Source organism: Mus caroli, chromosome 10 (assembly GCF_900094665.2).
Source record: "Mus caroli chromosome 10, CAROLI_EIJ_v1.1, whole genome shotgun sequence".
NCBI classification, from domain to species: domain Eukaryota; kingdom Metazoa; phylum Chordata; class Mammalia; order Rodentia; family Muridae; genus Mus; species Mus caroli.
This window is the reverse complement of record NC_034579.1, coordinates 83,908,611-83,933,379: the sequence shown is the minus strand read 5'-3', so window position 1 is coordinate 83,933,379 and position 24,769 is coordinate 83,908,611. Positions and strand designations below refer to the sequence as shown.

The 24,769-nt window shown below is 36.3% G+C and overlaps 1 protein-coding gene across 1 annotated transcript in view; it reads right to left on the bottom strand.

Moving 5' to 3' along the window:
• Anks1b (ankyrin repeat and sterile alpha motif domain containing 1B) overlaps positions 1-24,769 on the bottom strand; it is a 1,052,697-nt gene that overhangs the window by 793,038 nt on the left and 234,890 nt on the right. The window contains exon 10 of the mRNA XM_029482977.1: positions 4,132-4,275. Coding sequence (XP_029338837.1) covers positions 4,132-4,275 — 144 coding nt within the window. The remainder of the gene's footprint in view (positions 1-4,131; positions 4,276-24,769) is intronic.

Sequence of the window (24,769 nt, the reverse complement as noted above, 5' to 3'; positions counted from 1 at the left end):
CCAGGACAGCCAGGGCTACACAGAGAAACCCTGTCTCGAAAAACCAAAAAAACAAACAAACAAACAAACAAAAAAACCCTGAAGTGTTAAGTCAGTTCAAAGCCTAGACAAAAACTGGGAATTAGGTCTACATTTTCATTTCACACATCAAAATATTACTTGATCTTAAGAACACTTTAGGATTAGATATATGGGTAGCCTAGATACTAGGTGAGCCTATATTCTTTCCATAATAGTTAGGATTTGAAAGCTGAGTAGTATGATTTAAACATAAAACATATTTAATACATGTTAGTTAGTTTCAATTAAATTAAGTGGTAGTAATATGGAATACAAGATGCATTGTATATGGTGTTTACACATCTGGGCACCATATTAATGACACCAAGTACAATGGAACCCATAGCAGACTATAGGGAAATGGTTATTCATTAAGATCAATTTGTATATATTGACTTTAATGTTCCCCAAAATGAGCTAGAAATGTGAAAAATAGCTTCTAAATGTGAAAAACGTTCTGCAGGTGGAATGCTCTAATTTTGAAAATCCCAAGGTTATATTATGGAGAAAATATATTTAATCATAGGATGCTTTGGACAAAGTACCTAAAATGGAAAGAAATTAAAGACCTTAATATTTTTACAGAAAAAAAAAAAAACAATGTTTCAAGTGGTATGTTGGTATGTGATTTCAACACATTCCATTTGATGCAGATGACCTCCCTAAAAAGTCTGAAAGCAACCACACTGTCAGCTCCCTGAGGGTAGGGACCCAGAGCTCACTGCAGAGTCGGCCCTGGGTCCATCACTGCATAGATAGCCAAGCTGCTTGTGTATCCTCTGTTTTGTAAGGCTTCGTTGGAAATCCTGACTTCCTGACTCAGGGTCTTTTCAGAGTTTATATTCCTTTGGTGATGAGTGTTAACTCCTTCTGCTTCTGAACAGAACTCAGGAGGCTTATCACAACCTTATCATCAGGTCACAGAGTTTCCTTAAGTCCCAAAGTGATTCATGTCTTCTCCCGTCTTCAAAAAAAAGCTGAGCAATACTGAATAAATTAAAGATAATAATTTTAAGATATTTAAAATATGCTTACTTCTGGATGGGTAAATCATGTGCTTAGAAAATCCTCTTGAATGAAATAAAAGCAGTGGGCTTGAAGATGATGCAATTTCTAAAATATATAAAATACACACAGGACTGGTGTGATGGCTTAGCGGGTACTGCGCAAGCCCACCAGCTTGAGTTCTATCCTGGAATCTATATAAAGGTGGAAGAAAAGAACCAATTCCTCAAAGTTGTCCTCTAAGCTTCACCCATGCACAATGGTACATGCACCCACACATACTAGTAATAATGAATGCAATTTAAAATTAATTGTAAAACTGCAAAATCCCTTCACATACTTTTGGAATAAAAATCTATAAACATATATATGGCTCACTCATATGTACACATGGTCTTGTTAAAGGAGAACCCATGAATAATAGTATCCAGATACACAAAATACACATGTTCAAGAACTTATATGAGGAGAGCATATAAGAGACCCATTTCCAGATTGCTGGATCAAATCCAATTAAAAAATACTGCATCAGCCGGACGTGGTGGTGCACGCCTTTAATCCCAGCACTCAGGAGGCAGAGGCAGGCAGATTTCTGAGTTTGAAGCCAGCCTGGTCTACAGAGTGAGTTCCAGGACAGCCAGGGCTACACAGAGAAACCCTGTCTCGAAAAACCAAAAAAAAAAAAAAAAACTGCATCATAAGTAAATTTTATATTTAATATAGCAACAATTAAAATCCAAGAAGAACACCTTTTAAACGTAGCATAGTAATTATAAAATATAAAAGTTTAAAAGCAAACAAGCAAGCCAGGGAATAGTTTTAATATAATAACATGGGTTAATAACGTCAACTCTTAGCCATGCAGTTTAACATATTGGGAAAGCAGAAATAAATGAGATTTTAGATGTAAATCCAATCCATAAGGATGAAATATAATAAGAGGAATATGTTATTGTTCATACAATACCTAGGAAAACTAGGTATTAACAAGTGAAACCCAATATAGAGTCGTATCTGTAATTGAAGATAAAAGCAATTCTAAAAGCAATAAATTAAAGGAAAAATAGCTCTGAAAAGTTTAATGAATTTTATATTAAAAACTGCACAATATACTTGTGCATGTGCATACAAATTAAGACCACAGAAAAATTAAAGATTAAGAACACTCTGTGGTAAATGTAACTGCTGAAATATTCATATCTAGAATATCTAAGAAATTTATTCAAGCAATACTGGTCTTCTCAGACAAGTTATCAAAGAAAACACACCATTTTAAAATTGCAAATCAGAAGAAATTTACTACTAATACTTCAAAATATACTTAGAGCAATCGTGAGTCAAGTGTTGGCTGGCCAGATATAGTCGTAGTGTTAAAGATTTGGGTTGCAGAGTGTGACAGTAACAGGTCTGATACTCTATTTTGATCCAAGAGTCCTACTTTTTAAGATATATAACATAAACAATTAAAAAAACATAGTTTGACAAAGTCTTGAACATTATTAAAATGGGCAAAGATGTTCATTATTATAAAACTATTTAGAATATCCACAAAACAAAAACCTGTGATTTTTTCCTTCCCTCTGCATTCATATAAATACCAATATAGATTAGTACACTGTGCACGAAGACCTTAAGGGAAGACATGCCCACGGCTCCTCCCACTATTCTGACACCAACAAGAACTTTGCTGTCATGATCCACAGATATTGAATACCAATAAAATGATCTTCCTTCTTCACAGAACTCACAGTTCATCATTTCTTTTATGACTTATTTATTAATTTTATGTATATATGAGTACACTGTAGAAAAACAAATGGTGGTGAGCCCTCATGTGGTTGTTGGAAACTGAATTTTTATGACCTCTGCTCACTCTGGTCAAACTGTGCTTGCTCAGGCCCAAAGATTTATTTATTATTATATCTAAGTGCACTGTAGCTATCTTCATACACACCAGAAGAGGGTGTCAGATCTCATTATGGGTGGTTGTGAGCTACCATGTGGTTGCTGACCCAGGACTTTCATTAGAGAAGTCAGTTTTCTTACCCGCTGAGTCATCTCGCCAGCCCACAGTTAATCATTTCTTAATAACAAATTATATATATTTTTTCTATAATATATATATTAAAGATTGGGGAAGATATTATAAAAGTCCTATGAAGAAAATTTTAATATTATATATCAAATATTTAAATACATATACATTTAAATATTATATATCATATAATATATATGAACATATTACATACTACATATTCATATATATATATATGAATATTCTATGAATCTTTTTACAAAAATTCTTATTGGAGTTTGGAGAGCTAAGATCAAACTTCCTGCAACATGACCATAAGAAAAAGGATAGTTTCTAGACCCAGGTGCAAAACAGAAATTGTATTTGTGATACAGATTTCTAGACAACGTGGCTTTTACCTGTCCTAGACAATATCCTTTTACCTGTCTCCTGGTGACAAATTACTTTTCTACCCATTTTCAGTATAGTTAACCTTATTTTAACACTATCTTCATCTGTATGAAGTCTATCTCATCTTATGTAGAAATAATTTTATTGCAGCTTCAACTTTCCTAACTCTATTATGTCATTTCTGAACCTTAGGACCCACAATACAATAAAGCTGACTTACTACTGAAATGTTTATAAACAGTATAATCAGTATTTTAGTGTTCTGTTCTCATTTTTAAAAATTCCTAGTGGGACATAGGATATGTTCATATTATTCAATAATGCTTCCATTGTGCTACAAAAATTATGTATTGCTACCGATGCTTTTACACAACTTCAATATCGCCTCCTCTAACTATAGCTTTAGGTCACATCTTAATATTCTTTTAAATGGCATATTTATGGATCATAAACATTAAACATTTATAAGTAGGAAAAACTTCCAGTATTACAACCAAAGTTTAGAAACATAACAAATGTGCAAATTCACTACATGCTGCACTGAGACTCACAGGAAGCTAAAGAGGGAGAAGAGAAGCCTTACGAATAAATATGCGACCACCGCACAGTCGTGTGTTACCTTAACAAAAGCGAAGTTTTACCTGTGCAAGCATGGGAAAGCCAAGGTTCCTACATCCGTTACAAGGAGTTAGTGCTTCCCAGAGTCCTGTGGGCCCACAAGAGTTTGGATCCTCCTCTTCGTCTTCCACTTCTCCTGGTGACAAATTTATTGTAGATGAAGTTCTCTGAAATCAAATTTATATTACACCAATGTATTATACCAATGTTATTCATATATCATAACATCAATCAAAGCATATAACTGACTCGCTGGTGTGTCTTAGCAAGCCGGCGGACTTCTAGCCTTAGTGACCTGGCTCTGCCATCTTGCTAGGCCAGAGATATGCATGATTCAATTTTAAATTGAGAGCAGAGAAAGTGGGTGGGAAAGATGCAAACGAATAAAGTTCGTTTAGTAACAGGGAACAATGACCCAAGAAAATATGTGAACAGCAATGAATGAGGGAAATCTTATGGTTTATCAAGACCTTAAGATTAGTCATAGAATTAAGGGAAATGTAGCAAGGAGGCCAATATGACAGACTTGAATGAAATAGGAATTACTGTAGGAAATGCTTTAAGGGGGCCACCAAAAGCAAACCCTGTGAACTCCTTATGATAGGCATGACAGGGATAGATAATCCTTTTAACCTTTTCACAAGTAGCTTACATGCCAAACATTCAAACTTACTTTCACTACATCTTAAATCCCACTAAAGTGACTACACCAGGTTTATTAAAATGCATACACTATGAGACAAAGGTAGTAGGGGAAACAGATGGGAACGGATGAGCAGCATCAAGAACATGTGTGGACAATGGTGGGTGACTTCGGAGTAGCAGACAGGGAGGTATTAGCTGACAGATGAGAACCTGAAAGAAAAGCAGTTGAGTGATTGAGTAACTGGAGAGACAGACAACTTGTGAAACTGTGAAGACGCCCCCTAACCAGTCCACTAGCAAAACACTTCTTAATGTTTCAGCTACATATACATAACAGTCATCATATATTTGAAGAAAGTCTCTAATAAAACAAACTTTTTAAATTTACATTTTCCTCAGGTATAGAGGATATCTATATAACAATAACTGAAGAATACCAACAAATACATAGATTCATACATAAACACACATGTGTGCATACATATACACATACATACATACATACATACATAAGTACAAACATGTGCTGTAGTGGAAGAACTAGAAAATAAATCAATAAACATCATAACAGATAGAATACAAAAAAAGATGTTAGTAGTTAGGAAAACTGAGGGAGTTTTTTTTAAGGCCAAAACTTTAACAAGAGCTCTATACTCATTAGAAAGAGAATATAAACGAGAAGTTCAAGGAAATGATACAAGAAACTTTTCAGGAACTAAAGAAAATGACTATTACCAAAGGCCCCACTGAATGTTCAGTGGACTGGATTCTAATAACACATATGTATACATTTTTAAAAAAGAACAAGGAATGCTGGCATAGATGTGGTGGGGGGAACCACATATTCACAGTTAGTGGGAGTCCCAACTGATGCAGTCACTATGCAAATCTTTGGATAGTGGATGGATGAATCATGGATGGATGAATGAATACTGTGATCCATCTACATCATGGAATATTATCTAGATGCAAAACTGAAATTAAAATTTCAAGAATATAGATGGAGCCGGACATATTCAGTCTGAGTGAAATAAAATCCGGATCCAGTAAAATCCCTGGTGCGTGTTTTCTCTCACTTATAGATGCTAGCTTTGAATCTTTAGATATCTCTGTTTCCTTTGAGATACCCACCTAGGTCAGTGAGGCATGCTGAGGGAACTTTTAAGGGAGGGGAGATAGAATACAGTGGCATAAAGGGGGAAAGATGGATAATGGAACAAAATGAACTAACTGGAGTGCAGGATGCGAGGGCAGAGTAGAGAAGGGAACACTAGAGGCTTCCACCCTAGTGACTGGCTTTCATAGTGCTATGCCTGCTTCCAATGTAAAACAATGAATCATCACCTTTACCCAGCAGTGAACCCTGTGAGCTGAACCTGATAAGTTATGCTCACTGGCACAATATGGGCATGAAGGTAATGGAAGGTACCCAAGCACTTTCTGAATGTATTTAAGGCCTCAACCACAAGATGGAACTTTAGGACCATTATCAGGACTAGGAACCTGAAGCTAGACCCGTGGCTAGATAAGCCATAGGCCATAGGGAAGAGGCTGACATTTCTCTAAATGGACATGGTAGTTAACTAACTCCTGGTGATTTGGTATTTTACCTATAGTGCCTCTCTCAAATCTCATTAAAGACGCTTCTTTTTGCCATAGATGAAGATTAACCCAGAGACCCACAATGTATCAAGATGAAGGCAACAAGAGACTCCAGAGTACTCGGCTCTAAATGATATTCTTGTAACATAGTCCACCCTCCCAGGAAATCATTTTCCAGACACTACAGGGAAGTTGTGCATGTGATTGGGACAGCAGACAGAAGCCATGCAAAGGCCTGAGTCAGGCAAAATCTAAGCACAGAGCAGGGGTGTAGACCTTAAGTTCTGCCCTTAGTCGAAGAGTTATTAGCAACTAACAGCTGCTAGGTACGTTATTTTCTTGAAGTGTGTGGTGCCTGGTAAGGTGATCACACGCCTGTGGTTGCCTACCTCCAAGCATATATGGGTAGCAGAAATTGGACTCCATGGGACTTTTGGTTTTGCTTTGTTTTTCAAGAGGTTGGATATATAGGAAATGGAGTGTATCTGGGAGGAGATGGGAGTAGGGTAAATATGAACAAAATGTGATGTATTAAATTCTCACAGAATTCATAGAACTATTCTTTCAAAAAAATTTAAGTTAAAAAATAAGCTTCATAAAAGGTCTTGAGCATATAGTGCTCCGTGCAATACTGACAGATCACAATTACTAGGGTTAGGAAAGGTATTTGATTATAAAATTAAAGATGTTCTTTCCTTCCCAGTATAAATAAAGTTGATTTTTCTGCACCCACATTTTAGTTTTCCCTTTATCAACTGCCAACAACTAGAACATAATGCAATTAAACAGTCCTTTAATTAATTAGTTGTCATCTCACATCATACTGGAAACTTACTATGTGGTCTGTAACATCATGGGGACAGCTCTGCGTTAATTATCCGTATTCACAAAACAGCTTTTAAGGAGAACATTATTTTCCCTTGTTTTATAAACACGGAAACCAAGGTACAGAAAACCTGAGTAGAACCCAGGGCCACAAAACTTTTCAGTGGCAGAAGAAAAGAGTTTAAACCCAGATTGTCAGATTGAAGACCTTCCTTAGCTGCAAGATTACAAGAGTTCTCATCTTGCACAAAATCCCACAAACAGCAATAAATTGAATAAGTAAGCGATTGCACTGCACTTTAAACAAAATATGCATATTTTGAATCTTGTATGACATGATGACATCCCTGGGAACATTTTGCCATCTGCAACAGCCAATTAAGTTTTCTATAACTTGGTCCACATCAACCCATAGTTTCATAAATACGTATTTGCTAAGTAAGCAATAGAAAGTGTTTATCACACCAACTTTTTTTACTCTGAAGGCTCTTTATCTTGTAAAGTCTAAAACATTAATCTCATGGATGGAACTCAGAACCAGAAAGACAAATATAGTATGTATTTGTTTATGCCTGGATGTTAGCTGTTAAGTCATTACTAAGGAAGCCACAGTCCATATAACCACAGAGGTTAGGTAGAGAGTATTGGACTATGGGGGAGGGGTGGATCTCCCTAGGAAGGGGAAAGAGAATAGATAGTTATACGTGGATGAAGGGAGAGACTGGAATAAGAGAATCAAATGGGAGGAGGGAGATAAGAGGAAGGGCAAGGAAGAGAATACAGAAAGGGACACCTAAAACTAAAGGTCATTTGAGGGGTCAAATGGAAGTCTAATACACTAGAAGCTTCCTACAGTATATACTTATATAGAGGTGTTCTAAATGAAAGTGTCAAGTAACAGAGGAGACAGAGCCCCAACTGGACATCCCTGATCACCAAATGAAGCTTCCAACATTGGGAATGGGTTACATCCAATTGAGTTGTTGGCCAGAGGGGTCCCGTGGGAACCCCCAGCCAATCCAAGATATCACCAAGGCTAATAGATTGGTGGCTCTCCACAAGCTGATGACAAAGCCCTATTACTAAAGATAACGCATACACAACTCATTGAACATGGAGAAAACAAACCTGGTGCCTACCTAAAGCCCTCACCACCAAAAACTGGTATTCATGGAACTGGAAGGAACTCTGCCTTCTATCAAAACTAAAAATGTAAACACCAACCCAGTTACAACCTACAAGAATGACATGGCTGAAAGATATTGTGGCTCACCAGTGCCACAAAGCTTGTGAGAGTGACCAACTAATATCTGATTTGAATTAAGGTCCCCTCCATAAGATGGAACCCATATTTAATGCTGCTTGGATGAGCAAGAACTTGAGACTAAATAGGCCAGGGACCTAGGGGGAAACCAAATTTTACTGTGACACTAAGGGATACAGCAATAAAATGATCCCTAATGACATTCTGCTACAAGCATAGATCCATGCCTGGCTCATTGATTATCAGAGAAGTTTCCTCCTACAGTAGATGGGAACAAATACAGAGATTGACAACCAGACAATATGCAGAAAGTGTGAGATATTGGAATGCTCAGCCCTGAAAGGGCTCCCTCCCCTCAAGGCTCAGGGTACTCTGTAGAAGAAATGGTGGAAAGAACATAAGAGCCAATGGGGATGGAGGACACTAAGAACTCAAGGTCTCCTAGATACAACAGGGCTGACACACATATGAACTCAGACCGTGGCAGCAGGCACACAGTGGCATATGCCTGCACCAGATGGTGTTCTAGAGCTGGGAGAAGTGGACATGTCCATTATATGATGAATAGAGAAGCAAGTGGCTATCAAATAGATTAATTCAAGAGTCTCACTGGGGAAACAAGCTAGTCTTTTTTTTTTTTTAAAGATTTATTTATTTATTATATGTAAGTACACTGTAGCTGTCTTCAGACACTCCAGAAGAGGGCACCAGATCTCGTTACGGATGGTTGTGAGCCACCATGTGGTTGCTGGGATTTGAACTCTGGACCTTCGGAAGAGCAGTCGGGTGCTCTTACCCACTGAGCCATCTCACCAGCCCAACAAGCTAGTCTTAAGGGTAGACCCCATGTCCAGCAATAGTTGGCCAACACAAATGAACTCCATAGCAACCTGAGGAATTTTTTGTCTCATAATGTTAAAGACTTCTTTTTTTGTTTGTTGTTTGTTTGTTTGTTTCTATTTTACAGGTCCTTTGCATATATATTATGGAGTTCAGTTGGGGTTTTTATGGAATTCCTGAGTGTGCAAACACGTGGCACTGTATCTATCTATGTGCACATCTTGTGTGTTTTTATGGAATTCCCGAGTGTGCAAACACGTGGCACTGTATCTATCTATGTGCACATCTTGTGTGTTTTTATGGAATTCCTGAGTGTGCAAACACGTGGCACTGTATCTATCTATGTGCGTCTCTTGTGTGTTTAATTTGCCTTTCTCTTGTTTGGTTGTCTTGTCATTTCCCAACTCACTTTGTTTTGCTTTATCTTATTTTATCTCATTATCAATCTTTAGGTGCTTGTTGGTTTTCTATCAAGGGAGAGAGGGAGTGTGGATCTGGATGGGAGGGCAAGTGTGGAGGAACTGGGAGAAGTTGGGAGAGGCAAGCCTGTAATCAGAATACACTACACTGAAAAAAAATCCACTTTAAATAAAATTTTAAAATGGCTTTAATTGAATGTGAACATGTACATCTTAGATCCTTGTTGCACACGAAAAAAGAACTAAAAATGTCAAAGGCATCTCACTCACCAATTCCTAACTAGTTTATTGGTTTGGCCATCAACAGGGACCCCACATAGCACTATAAAATGGTGCATACTCAGCTAAAATCTATCAATTTTCATAGTTTAATATTTCACTTCATTAGTTCAGCTAATGGTTCTACACTTAATATATTCAATTATGCAGTTAACTTCTTCCCTATATATCTTCTCTTTTTTAAAAAAAATAACTGTTTGTACTGCATCCCTGTTCATAAATCTCTAATTATTTTCCACTAAACAATGAACAATATGCAAATTATTCAATTTATCTTAAATGTTCTGTGATCAAATTTATTCTTTATATTTTTTACTCAGAGCTGGAATTAAATTTAAAGTTCCTGCTTGCTGAGCAAGTGTTCTTCCATGAAACTACCACTTCCAGTCCCCTATTTTCAACTTTAAAAAATTGTATTGCTTATTCCACTTGATATTTGCTATTAGTTAGTGATTTAGCATTTCTAAATTGTTTTTTATTAGATATTTTCTTTATTTACATTTCAAATGTTATCCCCTTTCCTGGTTTCCTCTCCAAAAACCCCCTATTACCTATCCCTCCCCCTACTGCTGCTCACTAACCCACCCAATCCTACTTCCTGGCCCTGGCATTCCCCCACACTGGGACATAGAGCCTTCACAGGACTAAGATCCTCTCCTCCCATTGATGACCAACTAGGCCATTCCCTGCTACATATGCAGCTGGAGCCATGAGTCCCATCATGTATTTTCTTTGGTTGGTGGTTTAGTCCCAGGGAGCTCTAGGGGTACTTGTTTATTCATATTGTTGTTCCTCCTATGGGGCTGCAAACCCCATTCAGCTCCTTGAGTACTTTCTCTAGCTCCTCCATTGGGGACCCTGTGCTCTGTCCACTGGATGGCTGTGAGCATTCCTAAATGACTTTTTCTTCCTTTTATTTTTTTACAGTCCAGCTGTTGCCCCCCTCCTTGTGCCCCCACCCACAGTTCCTCACTTCATTCTTCCTCCCCCTGTCTCCAAGAGGGTATTATTCCCCCACAAGACCTCCCTACTCCCTAGGGCCTCAAGTCTCTGGAGGATTAGGCCCTTCTCCCACTGAGGCCAGACCCGGCAGTCCTCTGCTATATATGTGTTGGGAGCCTCAGACCAGCGCATGTATGCTGCCTGGTTGGTGGCTCAGTGTCTGAGAGATCTCAGGAATCCGGATTAGTTGAGACTGCTGGTCTTCCTAGGGCATCACCCTTCTCATCTTCTTCCAGCCTTTCCCTAATACAACCACAGGGGTCCCCAACTTCAGTTGGTTCCTAAGAAAATTGAAAATAGATCTACCTGAAGACACAGTTATACCACTCTTGGACATACCCAAATGATGTTCCACCATACCACAGGGACATATGCTCCACTATGTTCACAGTGACCTCATTTGTAATATCCAGAAGCTAGAAACAACCCAGATGTCACTCAATGGAAGAATGGTTACAGAAAATATGGGTCATTTACACAATGAAATACTCTTAAGCTATTAAGAATGAGGACATCATAAGTTTTGCAGGCAAATGGATGGAACTAGAAAATATCATCCTGGGTGAGGTAACTCAGAATCAAAAGGACATGCATGGTCCTCACTAATAAGTAGATTATCCAAAAAAGACAAGAATACCTAGAATACAATCCACAGAACTCAGGAAGCAAAAAATTATTTGGTTTTTTAAACTTCTTTTTGGTTTATATTTCTATACAGTATATTTTGATCATGATCCCCACAACCAAAGTTTTCCCAGATCCTTCTCATCTCTCTACCCATCCAATTTTAGGGCCTCACTAAGTGCCAAGGCTGACCTTGAACTCATGTCATAAATAGCTGGGATTACAAACCTGTGATACTGAAACCCTCCTTTTGCCTTTTCATTTATTTCATTATATTCAGTCCAGACCTCAGTCAAGTAGAATTATTTAGCCTTACACAGTCATGTTCCACATTTTTATCCATCCCGTCTACCTTACTTCTCTATCCAGTATATAATGGGGGTTTAAAATATAGCTTCTATAAGCAGATAATCCTGGATTCAAATTCAAACTGCACATTTTCAGATCTGACCAATCTCAGCCTTGCCTGCCTTACTTACACAATAAAAAAATAACACTTAGAAGTTCTTTTTCCTCCTAATCAAATGAGGTGATAGATACAGAGTGACTGGCATATGATAATGTTTCAATAAATATTAACTATTATTTTAGCCACTATTGTAACTCTATGGATTCAAGTATAGTTCAGATTTTGCCCTTTATGTAAACATTTCCCAGATTTCTCACAAACCTAAATTATATCACTCTTTTCTACATGTCTACCATTGCTTAGGCACATTATGGCATTTCACATAGGCCTTCAAGTAAGGAAGCACAGTGCCAAAAAGCCTTGCCTGCTTTGAAGTCAAACAAGAACACATTAAGCCCTAGCTCTGCACCTTCTTAGCTAAGCAGCTTTGAGTAAATACTTAATCTCATTAATTCTCAGTTTCCTTGCTTGCCAAAATAGGTGCAATGATCATTTCTACTTTTGTAGGGTGCTATGAGGCTAGAATTACTTCCATAACTAACACATAAAATAGTCGTTATTGATAGTTTTACTATCACAATCACAAAAGGATTGGTATTGCACACAGAACGCTTTGGCATTTACACACATATAGTGTGTCTAACTTCCCCATTCAGTTTTAATTTATTTGAAAGAAAGTACAGACTTATTCATTTTTGTGTCATCTACAATGTATTGTCTATAATGAACTTACTAAGTGTCTACTAGATAATTAATTTTACTACATAGAAATCATATTAAGGGCTTACATGATTGTATCGCAAATATCATGATTGAAACTTCAGCTTTATCTTACAATAACCATTACAAGTGGCTATAACAGAAGTATTGAAAATTGGTGGTTTAGCACTGCCCTCTAAAGTCAGAATGGAAATCTGCAATGTAAAACTTATTTTGAAAAAGAAAATATTTTTATTAATTCTTTGAGGATTTGACATAACATTTTGGTCCTATTCATTCCTCCAACTACTCTCACCTGCACAGCCTCCTCCCTTTCTGTCCACCTGGAGTCCTTTTTTTTTTTTAAAGGGGGGTCTATATAGCAGCAAACATCCTAATCCTTTGGTTCTTACAGTCTTCCCCACATGTTTTTCTGATATGTTCCCTGAGTATTAAGTGTGGTGTGTTGTGAATGTACTAATTGGAGATGGGCAGCCCGTTCTAATTGACCTATGCACTTTGGCCAGTTGTAGCTTTGAGTAACAATTCCCATCTGCTGTAAATGAAACTTCTTTGATGAGGGGTGAGAGCTACATTTATCTGTGAACATAAGGATGGGTATTTAGAATACAGTTATTGGTTATTCTGGTCTAGTAATGTAGAAGGTATTTCATCTAGGCTCCAGGGCCTTACCACCCTCAAGAAGTTGGCTAAGTTTACAGTGTCAGGCTTGGATTTCCTCCCATTGAGTGGACAGGACTATTTGAGTTGTATAAAAGGTATTTGAAAAGACTTTAACAAAATAAATATAATCATATATATGCATATATGTATATGGAAAAGAAACCTCATGAACACACAGAAGGATTTCTTTGTTTCAAATGCCTTTTAAACTTTTTACTGAACACCTGTAGTTTTAAAGGTCCAGAAGGAAGAAGGTGAAAATTCCACAGAAGAAAGTAGATCTTTATTTATATAGTCTAAGCATAAGAAAGATTAAGATAATTCTGCATTACTAGACAAAGAGAAAAGGAGCCACAAAACATAAATTTCATGGAGAGACAATTTGAATTCAATTTGAGAAAAGTAAAGTCATGTTACTGACATAGCACTGAAAACAGGATTTCCTTTCAAATTGTATCTGTGTGTTTCATATAAATTGTATGAATATAAAATATATTTACCTATTTATATACATAATATACTGGCATTAATAATTTATAACATACTTCAAATATGTAATAGCCAGTAAAGTTGGGCAAGAACTTTCCCTACTTTAAAAGTGAATAAACTATTATCAAAGATATTACTCAGTTTTTAAGTTAATCTCATAGATAAAGCTAGTTTAAAATTATTAGTTCAATGACTTGAGGACATGCTACATTTGACCACATTGTAAAAGAAGGTTTATAATCATTAGAAATCCAAATGAGAGCTTGGCATCTATTTTATTTTATTTTATTAAAGAACACTTTCATGTCAACTCCTTGAGATCTATGCAGATATCATCAAAAATCCTAGAAGAGAAAGAACATTAAATGACAGCTTACCACTTCTCCTCCTCCATAAATATTTCTCTTTTATAAAGTGAAAAAAATCTTAAAAGTTCTGAGGAGATTTTAGAGAGATTTGTTTAACTTGGCTTGGTTTTCACCAAGGCTTAGAACATAAGGCAAAATTTATAATTTGAAGACAAAGATTCTGTTTTACAAAAAAAAAAAAAATTAAATCAGATGATTGGTTAAATGACAGGTGCTTTTCATCAACAACAGAATTTCATTTCTTTTTGTGGGCTTTGCTCATTGGTGCTTCAAATTCCTGTACAATTATTATGCAAAGCAATATTACCTTAGGGTGTATCTTCTCTCCAAACTTGCATAATCTTATTACACAGGAGATTTCACATGAAATTGTTACTATTCATCAATTCAAAGGAGGGCAGGAGTTATATAATAGCATGGTAGGTCAAAACACTGAGTATTTGCTCATAGTTTTCTTTAAAAAATTATTCTGACTGGCAACCTAAAACACCCTTTAACATGACCATAAGAATGCATGCCCAGGCTAGAGACACACATCTACTATAACTATAACTTTTATTTGTCAGATGTAATTGTAGTCTTAGAGGCTTACTGCTGAATAAGCTCAGCCTTTACAGCTCTTTCTGAACTCTGACCAGCTGGTTCAATTCAGCTGTTCTGGCTCAAACTCTTCTCCAAGCTGACTGATTCACACTGGCTTCTCTCAGCTTCTGACTAAATTGCTCTGCTTTGCCTAAACTAAGTCTTGCAATCTGTTCTAATCTTCTGGCTCCTTCTCATCCTATAACTCTTCTGTCTTCACCTGCAGCCTGTCTCTATAAAAAAAAAAAAAAAAAAAAAAAGTCCCAGTAAAATTGCCTCTTCTGACCTGTAAGGAACTACATGGAGTGAACTCATTGGATTGACTCAACTGAATCAAGCTGCTCCATGAACTGCTCTTAAATAGCCTCTTCTCTGTCTTGTTCTTGTGAGAGTTGAGTATATCCTATCTCTGACTCACTGTATCAAATCTTTCTCAGATTCATCACTTTAATCCAGCAACCATACTGCTGGATTAAAATCCCTCAACCTACACTACACTTTAACATCGTGTACATGCCCAGGTTAGTGACATCCACAAAAGCTATAATAATAATTAATAATAATAATAGTAATTATGTCTTCTGAAAAGCATAATTGCTCCCAGATTCATCTGAGGTGAGCCACGAATCCTTAACCACAATTAAATCTGCAAAAAACAAAAACAGAAGAAGAAAATCAAGTCCATATACTAAGTTCACTGGGACTACATCCTAGCAACCATGAGCCAGATGATATTGCTGTGTTTTGTGGATTACTCAAACATGAAGCTTTCAAGTGCCAACTGTATTTCGCACTTATTAGCACTTACTTCATCTGCAGTAAGTATAAAAGAATAAATTAGGGAAGGCAATTCTCTTTATTTAAAATGATCAGTTCCAACATACTTAATCCCTACCTGCTGTTTACATAGCTGAGCTCCTTTACAAAGCCACTTGGAAAATTAAAAAAAAAAACAAAAAACAAAACAAAACAAAACTTGCTTTCTTATTTAATTTGAATAAAATGAATTTGCATGCTGATAATATCTCTTAAAACTTTATTCATGTGTCTGACTTTGGCTTGATATGTAATATGCTTATTTCAAAGCAGGAGGGATCAGATTTACATGCAACATGCAAAAGCTAATATCAAAACTGCTAAGGTTATTTTAGGAACTTAAGTGAAGGTAAGTTTGGTTAGTAAGACAGTACAGAAGGAAAAATATGCTATTTTTGGAAGCAAAACTATCCTCCATGACAGACTATTTCATTTGAGTAAATATAATCTCATTAAAGATTTATTTATTCCTAAAATTAACTGTATTATGGCATTATTTATATCTATAAACATCCTGTTGGTTTTAAACAGTCTCCATAATCCAGCTATAGAATGCCTCCATTGTCTCTGACTGTATTCCTCTACATAAAGCCCCAAGAATCCTTCCTCTGCTATTCTAGTAGGTTTGTCCTTTTTTAAACCTTACAAAAATAAAAATCATAAGATATACATTCTGTGTGAACTTTTTTCCTTCAACACATTTTTAGATTAACCCCTACATTTTATATATAAGTAGGAAATTAGTTACTATTTACTAACCACCACCACCATCATCATCATCACCATTTTGTGGTGCCAAGAATTGAACCCAAGGACCTTATGCAGGCTGGACAATCACTACCTACATCTCTAAGCTACCCCTTATTGCTTTGTAATACAAAATAGTACTTTGGCAAATGAATGACAAATTTTATTTACATAGCCAGCTATTAGGTATTTGTGTTGCTTTCAGCTTGGGGCCACCATGAGACAATTTGTCAGGAACAAGCATATAGTATATGTGTTTGCTTATTTCTCGAGTAAAATGTCTAAGATGCAAGGCCATATGGTAAATATATATAAAACTTTCCAGGCAACTACTAAAATAGTTTTCAAACTGTATGCTTGTACATTCCTACCAGCTGTGTATGAGACTCTAGTAGCTCTACATCCTTGGCAATGGTGAATTTTATCCTTTTAGCCATCTTCAAGTGCAAGCGTTGCATGGTGCTTTTAACTTGAGATTCTGGTGTTGGTGGATGTTTAATGTCTCCTACTATGCTTGGAGAACATTCACTTGCCTGAATCAGTGGAAACTGCTAAGTCACACACATGTATCTATCAATCTGTTTGACTTTTCACTGTAAGTTATATGAATGAATATCTATTACCCTTGTGGTCTTTGAGGAACAGCAAAACACTCTTTAGTCTGTTCATCCCTGCAGATATCCTACTATACCTTCCTCTGATGGATTAAGAATTTTACTTTTGTACCGTGCTCTCTGACCCACACCGAGCTTGATGCCGTGTTGTGTATCTTAAAGCCTGGGATTCATTTTACTTTTCTTATCTGAGTTGAAACTGTCCCAACCCATTAGTTCAGGATTGCTTGGTTCCCAGTGAAGAGCCCTGAAATTTTTAAATTTTTATTTTTTTATTTGTATTTATGTATGATGTGTTTTGTGTGTGGTTGTTGTGTGTCCGCTGGCACATACATGCTCTTGCGTCTGTTCTTGCCTTTTCCTTGTTCTTTGCTGCTCACCATTGCCTCCTAGCTTCCAGGGAGTCTTTTGTCTCTGCCTCCCATCTCACCACAGGAGCACAGAGATTACACATGGGTGACACTTTGCTCAGCTTTAGCAGGTTCTCAGGATTCAAACTCTGATCCTCAGGCTTGCAGAGTGAATGCTTTAACCCCTGAGAATCTTCCGACTCCCCATAAGGCTTGTTTGCATGTTTGTTTTTAAACTGACTAACCAGCACTTGTCTTATAAGAAAGAGGACTGGAGTGAGGATCCCCAGTTATGGTGGTGAACTAAGCTAGTCCTTCTGAAATATACTTACTTGTGATGCATAATGATTTGTTATTGATGCCTGGCTGGTTTTTTACTATTTACGCATCTTTGTTAATGTGTTTATGAATGCTACTGATCCAGAGTTCTTATAGGGTAGGGGGACTTTATGTAATGGCACAGCAATAAAAGCATCATAAATTACGTTGGAAAAAGCCCTCAATTTTTATTTTCTAAAAGATTTTTTTTTAACCACTGAAATAGCTAAGCCTGAAATTTTATCCATTTTTAAACTTGGATAAAAGATAAGACTGTGTACTATAATTGGAAAGAAAATAGATTCTAGTTATAAATCAATATTTTAAAGTTAATATATATACATATGTTTCCAGATTCTATCTTTATTAAGTTGTTTTCATAATCTGTAAAAGAAGGGGGAATGGGGGAATGATGTAACTGCATTTTAATTTAAACAATAAATCATTAATCAAAAATGTTAGTTTATCCTTTACTCTAGAGGTAGCTTAGACTCATCACTAAGATTTAAGTTTCCTGAATAGATCAGCAATATCTCACCAATGGGCTAGTGGTAATCATAATTCGTGATATTTCTGAACTCTTGGAAATTTTATAATAACATTCTCCTAGTATTGCTTTTTCCAATGAAGTTTTTCTTTTCTTGTCTTCATGAACATACATTGTTCTATATCTGTGGAGGTTAATATTCTGTTACAATTAAAAGACAATTTTAGGCAAAATCTTTCGGTGTCTCTCTCTCTCTCTCTCTCTCTCTCTCTCTCTCTCTCTNTGTGTGTGTGTGTGTGTGTGTGTGTGTGTGTCTGTCTCTCTGTCTCTCTTCCTCTTTCCTTTCCTCTCTTCCTCCCTCCCTCTCTCCCTCCTGTATGTTCTTCTGTCTGAAAACTGTAGCTGCCCCAAACCTTACTCTTTGTATGTACAACTTAGTGAGATTATATAACTCCATCTCTGTTTTCCTCCCTGTAACATTCTTATAGGATATTATATCTATGCAGAAAACAGGAGTATCTGGTGAGTCTGTCAACTTTCCTTTGATAATGTTTTCTTCTTTTCAATGTTCTGGTAGTTTACATAAGGAGTTTTTCTATGCCATTATCAATGTATGTAGGTCTGACATGAATCATTTTTAGATAAGACACATATTATTTATAACTATATCTCTAGTGTACAGCTCTCTTCATTGCGTGCTTCCTGCTGGCTGGGTCATACAATTTTTCTATGTAGAACAAATCTTTTAATTATGTTAATATTCACTTTCTTCTTATTGAAAGTCCACATTTATCACTTGGAGTTAGTCATTTCCTGTCTTACTCATGCTCTTGCCAATTTCTCAATTTCTAGAAAATTAGTCACCTCTCACATAGTATTTTTTCAGTGATTTTTATACCAATGAAGGCACATGCTAAAAAATCCTAAGCTTGGGAGCCAGCAGGTCTCTGACTCCTTTGCCTGCTCTTGGGACTCTCTTTCTCCTGTTGGGTTGCTGCATTCAGCTAATATGAGGGGTTTTACCTTGTCTAATTGTATCATGTTTTGTCTTGTTTGACTGTTGTCTCTTGGAGAGCTCCTCTTTTCTGAAGGAAAATGGAAGAGGAGTGGAGTTGAGGGAGAAGGAAGGTGGGGGAAACTGAGAGGAATGGAGGGAGGAGAAATTGTGGTCAGGATGTATTATGTAAGAGAAGAATTTATTTGCAACAAAAACAGAAAGAAAAAGAAAAAAAAGAAACAGTAAATGAAAACTTCCTCCTGTACAAATATCAGTAGCAAAAAAAGTGTCAAATTAACCTGAACTTGCTATGAACATAATTTCACTACCACTTAGAATGAATATATTTAAAATTATATTATTCATACCTACTACCTCAAAAAATATCACTTCAATTTCTTAAATAGTCATTCATCAAAAACATATGTGAACAAACAGCTATACTACAAAAGCACACTTTTATCTCATTCTGTAGGAAGGAATCTAAACACACATTGCTCAACTTATTTGTTTGGTGTTAACTCTTGATGTAGACACAATGTAAACCCACAGATAATGGGAGACTCAAGTGTGGTACTGCTTGTGAATGACTGCCTGCTACCAAGAGAGGAGTAGATAAAAAGAAAGGCACCATGAGTCTCAGAAACATGGCCAGAACAGGAGTGACAATAAAGAATCTCTGAAAAATCTGCTGCTTAAGACAATATGTAAGACAAATTTTAGGACATGCACCCACTTTCTTCCCAGATTTCTAGCTCTCTGAATAAAGCAGGTTAAGGATTCAGTTCCTGGTTTTGCCTATGTGTCTGTCCCCTGTCATGGACTCAAGTACAAAACTACTGCTTACAAATTAAGAAAAGTAAAGAAACAAAACTATCTCAGGACACCTGAACTTGGTTTATAAAAGGACATAGCTAGACAGTAAAACCAGACACAATTTGTAAGTAGTTAGAGATGCAATAGGTGCTAGAAGAATGAACAGATATTTCCAACGAGGGAGAATGAAGGAAATAAGACATCGCTCTTGGATTTGAGCACCAACCCTTCAGAGAATGAGAAGTCTATGCAGAGAAGAAGAAAATGTGAATGGAGCTGAACAGGCACAAAAGCACAGCAGTATGAAGATAATGGCTGTCCGACAAACTCTTCCATAAAGGAAAGCAGGATGGAGAAAGCCAGAAAGACTATATCAGGGCTCTGCTATAAGAAGAAGATGATTTAGAAGATGTTCAACACAAGTCAAGACAAAATTTCTACCTCTAGTTGTACTGTGATAAGAAACCAGAAAGCACAAGAGTTGAGTAGAAAGCATTCATGAGAAATCTCCTTGAATTCCCTATGTAAGGGTGGTCCAGACAACAGGTCTACCCTTTTGAACTATGCTACATGGTACATGAAGTATATCTCATCTATATGAGTATAGGAATAATACTATCTATTAATGGTATAGGCTGCAGTTCTAGGAAATTAGTATATACACATTCTTTATGAGACAACTCTTATTTCTCCTTCTTTTATGCTTCCATTTAGACAACTGTAATATAAAAATGCTCTTGGCTGGTATATGTATAAATACATATGTGTGCATGTGTGTATTATACTGAAAAACAGCAAATACTTAATATGTTTAACAAGATACATTAAGATCTTCAATAATCTCATAATAAAATTGCAAAATACCAATCTATTCTATAACAATATATGCTTTGTCATGCCCATCTTTATATGATATTTTTATTCATCTTGGAGGAAATAGCTATTCAGTTATATAAAGTAAAATTTAGAACAACCCAAGTACACACTTGAAATACATATGTGTTAACCAAACTACAAGAAGTTAACCAAAGCTGAGGAAACATTTTATACTAAAAAGCACATGAGCACAAGTTAGACATTAAATCTGTTAGGTCAGCAGGAAAGTGGCAACTCCAGGCTATAATAACACTAAAAAGATATAATAAGAAAATGAATTGAAGATTTTGAGCAGTCTGTTTTAATATTAATGTAGCCAAGGGAAGGTTGGGGCACGGAGCTGCTACAGAGCAGAGAAACAGATGGTTTGCACTGAAGATTTGATACTTTTGGGTGACTTCCACAGTTCGCATTATTGGCTAGAGCACATGGCACGTTAAGGATGGCCGTCACTTTCTCTCTAAAGTGAGAAAACATATTTTACTGCAAGCATTAACAAAATAAGCCTCAAAGCACACAGATACGAGTATCAATTCCCTCAGTCCATATGCAAAGACAAGCCATGCTAATCCAGAACGCAGTGCTCATGGAACGATGAAATACATGAACAAAACTAGAACCTGGATGACAATTTGATTTAATCATTACTCAGGAAATTAATATGAGCAGAGATAGACAATATTTGAAAATATTTCAATATACAATGACTCATTCATGGAAAGAAAATTGGAAGACTCTTTTAGAACACATTTAATGTTAGTTAAGAAATTATACCTCTGCAGAAAGTATTTTGCTAATCTTGTTTATTTCATAAAGTAATCTGCTGGTGACTTTGTTTTCCAGTGGGGAAAAAAATATCTGAGTTGTTGTAAAGTATATATGAAGCTACTAATGTGAAACACATTAATTTGACTGTTAATATGCAAACACTAATACAAAAATAAGATAAAAGTTATGTGTTCCTATAAGAAACTACCTGTTCAATGGTCTTAGTTTATAATATTTATGTTCCATTTACTACATTATAGGTAATTCACCAACCTGAACGTTTCTTCAACTATGTTATTCATCACTATGAACATTGTGGTGTGAACACTGGCCAAGAGAAAACGGGTAAAGGCTTATGATGTAAAACTTCTGGGTCAGTCGTTATATCACGGTCCATCATTGAGCAAGTTGATTTTAAGTAAATAAATAGTAACCTGCTCTTAGAGTTAACAACTTGGGAAGTAGGAGGGAGCTGTCTTGTGTTTATATTACCATTATCTAAAGCATTGTGTGGCATGTACAACATTTATGTACTCAAATTCTGGATATAACATGTTTTCTATGTTCAAAAGCATTCAATGAATGCATTTTGATTGAGGTATTTTACTAATTTACAGTATCCAAAGGAAACAACTGATCACATTTCTATACCCTCCAAAATCACAGCTTTAATTAGCGAGCAGATTAACGATGCTAGTTAGTTTTAAGTTTTCTTGACTTTCTTGCAACAACAATAGCAATGAATAAGTGGAAAAGAGCCTTGGAGATATATCAGGGTACATTATAAAATATGGCACTTCAGCTTGTGTGGTATTTTTACCATATACCAGAATTTAATGAAATATTCGTGATGCAACCCAAACATCCTAATTGCAATACCTAAGCCATATCCTGTCTCCCCAAGACATTCAACACATGCTTGGGAAGCTACTTGTCTGAGGTACATATATGAAAAGTGCCTGGGACTGAGAGAAGTTTCTGATTTAACATATTTTACTGTTGACTCATTTCCCACTCTCAACCTAGACTTTTCTAATAGTCAATCACTCATCTCATAGAAAAGAAAGTTTTCTGCTCCTTAGCTATATAGTCCCATTATCTGACAATAGTTCTGAAGTGTATATAACTCTGGCCAAACAAAAGTATTTCAAATGGATCTAGCCTTATACTATTAAATCTATCACGACATCTGAAATATCATTTTGTTTAAAATCAAAGCCTCTTTCTTTTTAAAAAGATTTATTTATTTATTTTATGTATATGTATACACTGAAGCTGTCTTCAGACACAGCAGATAAGGTAATTAGCTCCCATTACAGGTGGTTGTGAGCATTCAATTCCCAGCAAAGCCTCTTTCTTAATCATCCTGCATCTAACAACTGGTAGGTTACATCTAAGCACCTCCTCAAACAGGTCAAATCTGAGGGCCACTGAGCCTTCAGACTCCCAACAAGGCTGGTCAGGCAGATGAACCATGTGGTAGCTTCTCCAATCAAGTCTGAATCTACCACTGTTGGGATTCAGCAAAGCTGTCTCCAATCACCACCCTTCCTAGGGTAATTTACCTAGCCCCAGGTGTCTTTATAGCTTATTTTATGTCTTTACAGTTGCTCTTCATGCATGGTTTATTAATCAATGATTCTAATTTTTTTCTGAAACATTAAACAAAAATCATAAGCAAGGAGTATTAAGAAATGGCTAGAGTCAAAGACACAAGGAAACTGGTTGAACTAAGATAATAAATATAGATTAGAACTTTTTTTTTTATTGGAAGACTCTAAGGGCCAAAGTGGTACTACATAAAATGAAGCTTGCACTTGGGTGAGCAATGAGGGAAGCTGAGTAATCCCATTCCATGCCAAGAATAATATGTGAAAATTCCCCACCCCCTCTCTCTCATTGTGTGTGTGGGGGGGTGGGTGGGTGTGTGTGGTGTGTGTGTCTGTCTGTCTGTCTGTCTCATCTGATGGATAAAAGAAAAGAATGTGGTCTCAGAGCTGGAGAGCTGTCTCAGAGATAGGATGCTCTGAGTTCAGCCAGGCATTTGTATTCATTACAATAATAATCAAAACCTCAATGGGTTCTCTAAGTTATAAGTGAGAACTTAAATTGGGGTCTAAAACTATATAAGTGATGAAACTCAAATGATAAATTCTTCAAAATTAAAATTTAAAATAATCAATGCTAGTTGGATCTGATGAGAAGGATGGTAAAAAAAAATCTATTAGAAACACACTAAAACAATGGTGAGTGAAAACACTTTAAATTTTATGAAAAGGCTTGTAAGGTACTTCTCTAGCATGTGCAAAGCCTGGCTTCAGTCTCTAGTGCAGGACGAATGGGCCCTGGGTACAGAGCACAAAAAGAGGTGGAGGCAGGAGTCCTCTCCGGCCACCTAGTGAGTACAAGCCTAGAATACATGGGACCCTGTTTCAAAGAATGAGGAAAGTCGTGAACATGAAGATAAGTACTACAGAAGGAAAGACACTTATAAAAAAGGCATCGGTGGAAGAGAGCAAGAAAGAGACAGGGTGTCACTGGGCCATGAATATGGGCAAAGCATAACGATGCACATGCGTGAAATATCAGTCAATGTGATAAAGAGAATAAAAAAGAAAAACAATATACTAACTTGTAAGGAAAATAACATAAGAAATAGTTCAATTATACTAAATATTATTTCAATATTACCAAAATCCTAGTTAATAGTCTTTACTACATAAAAACAGTACATGAGAAAAAGCCTCAAAGGGGGAAAATTTTTCTGGAGAAAGAGAGATTAGCCAATAAACTATTGTTAGACATAAGCTTAAGGGGCTGGGGAGAATTAACATCTTTAAAATTCTCCTTACATACTATAGCACACTTGTGATTAGTCTTTATAATGGGAAAAATAAGCAATTTCATTTAAAGAAGTTTCTAATGAAAATAACAGTAAATGTAATACAAAAAAAAAAAAAAAGGTTATTTAGAGACTTTACCACATAAGACTTTAAAATCAAAAGTGGAATGAGTTTGGGGTAATGATACCTATAAACATATTTAAGGGATTCTTTAATAATACGTTTCTGAAATATTCAGAAGGGCTTAAAAAGTGAATTGTTGGATGGATCACAGGGCCCCCAATGGAGGAGCTAGAGA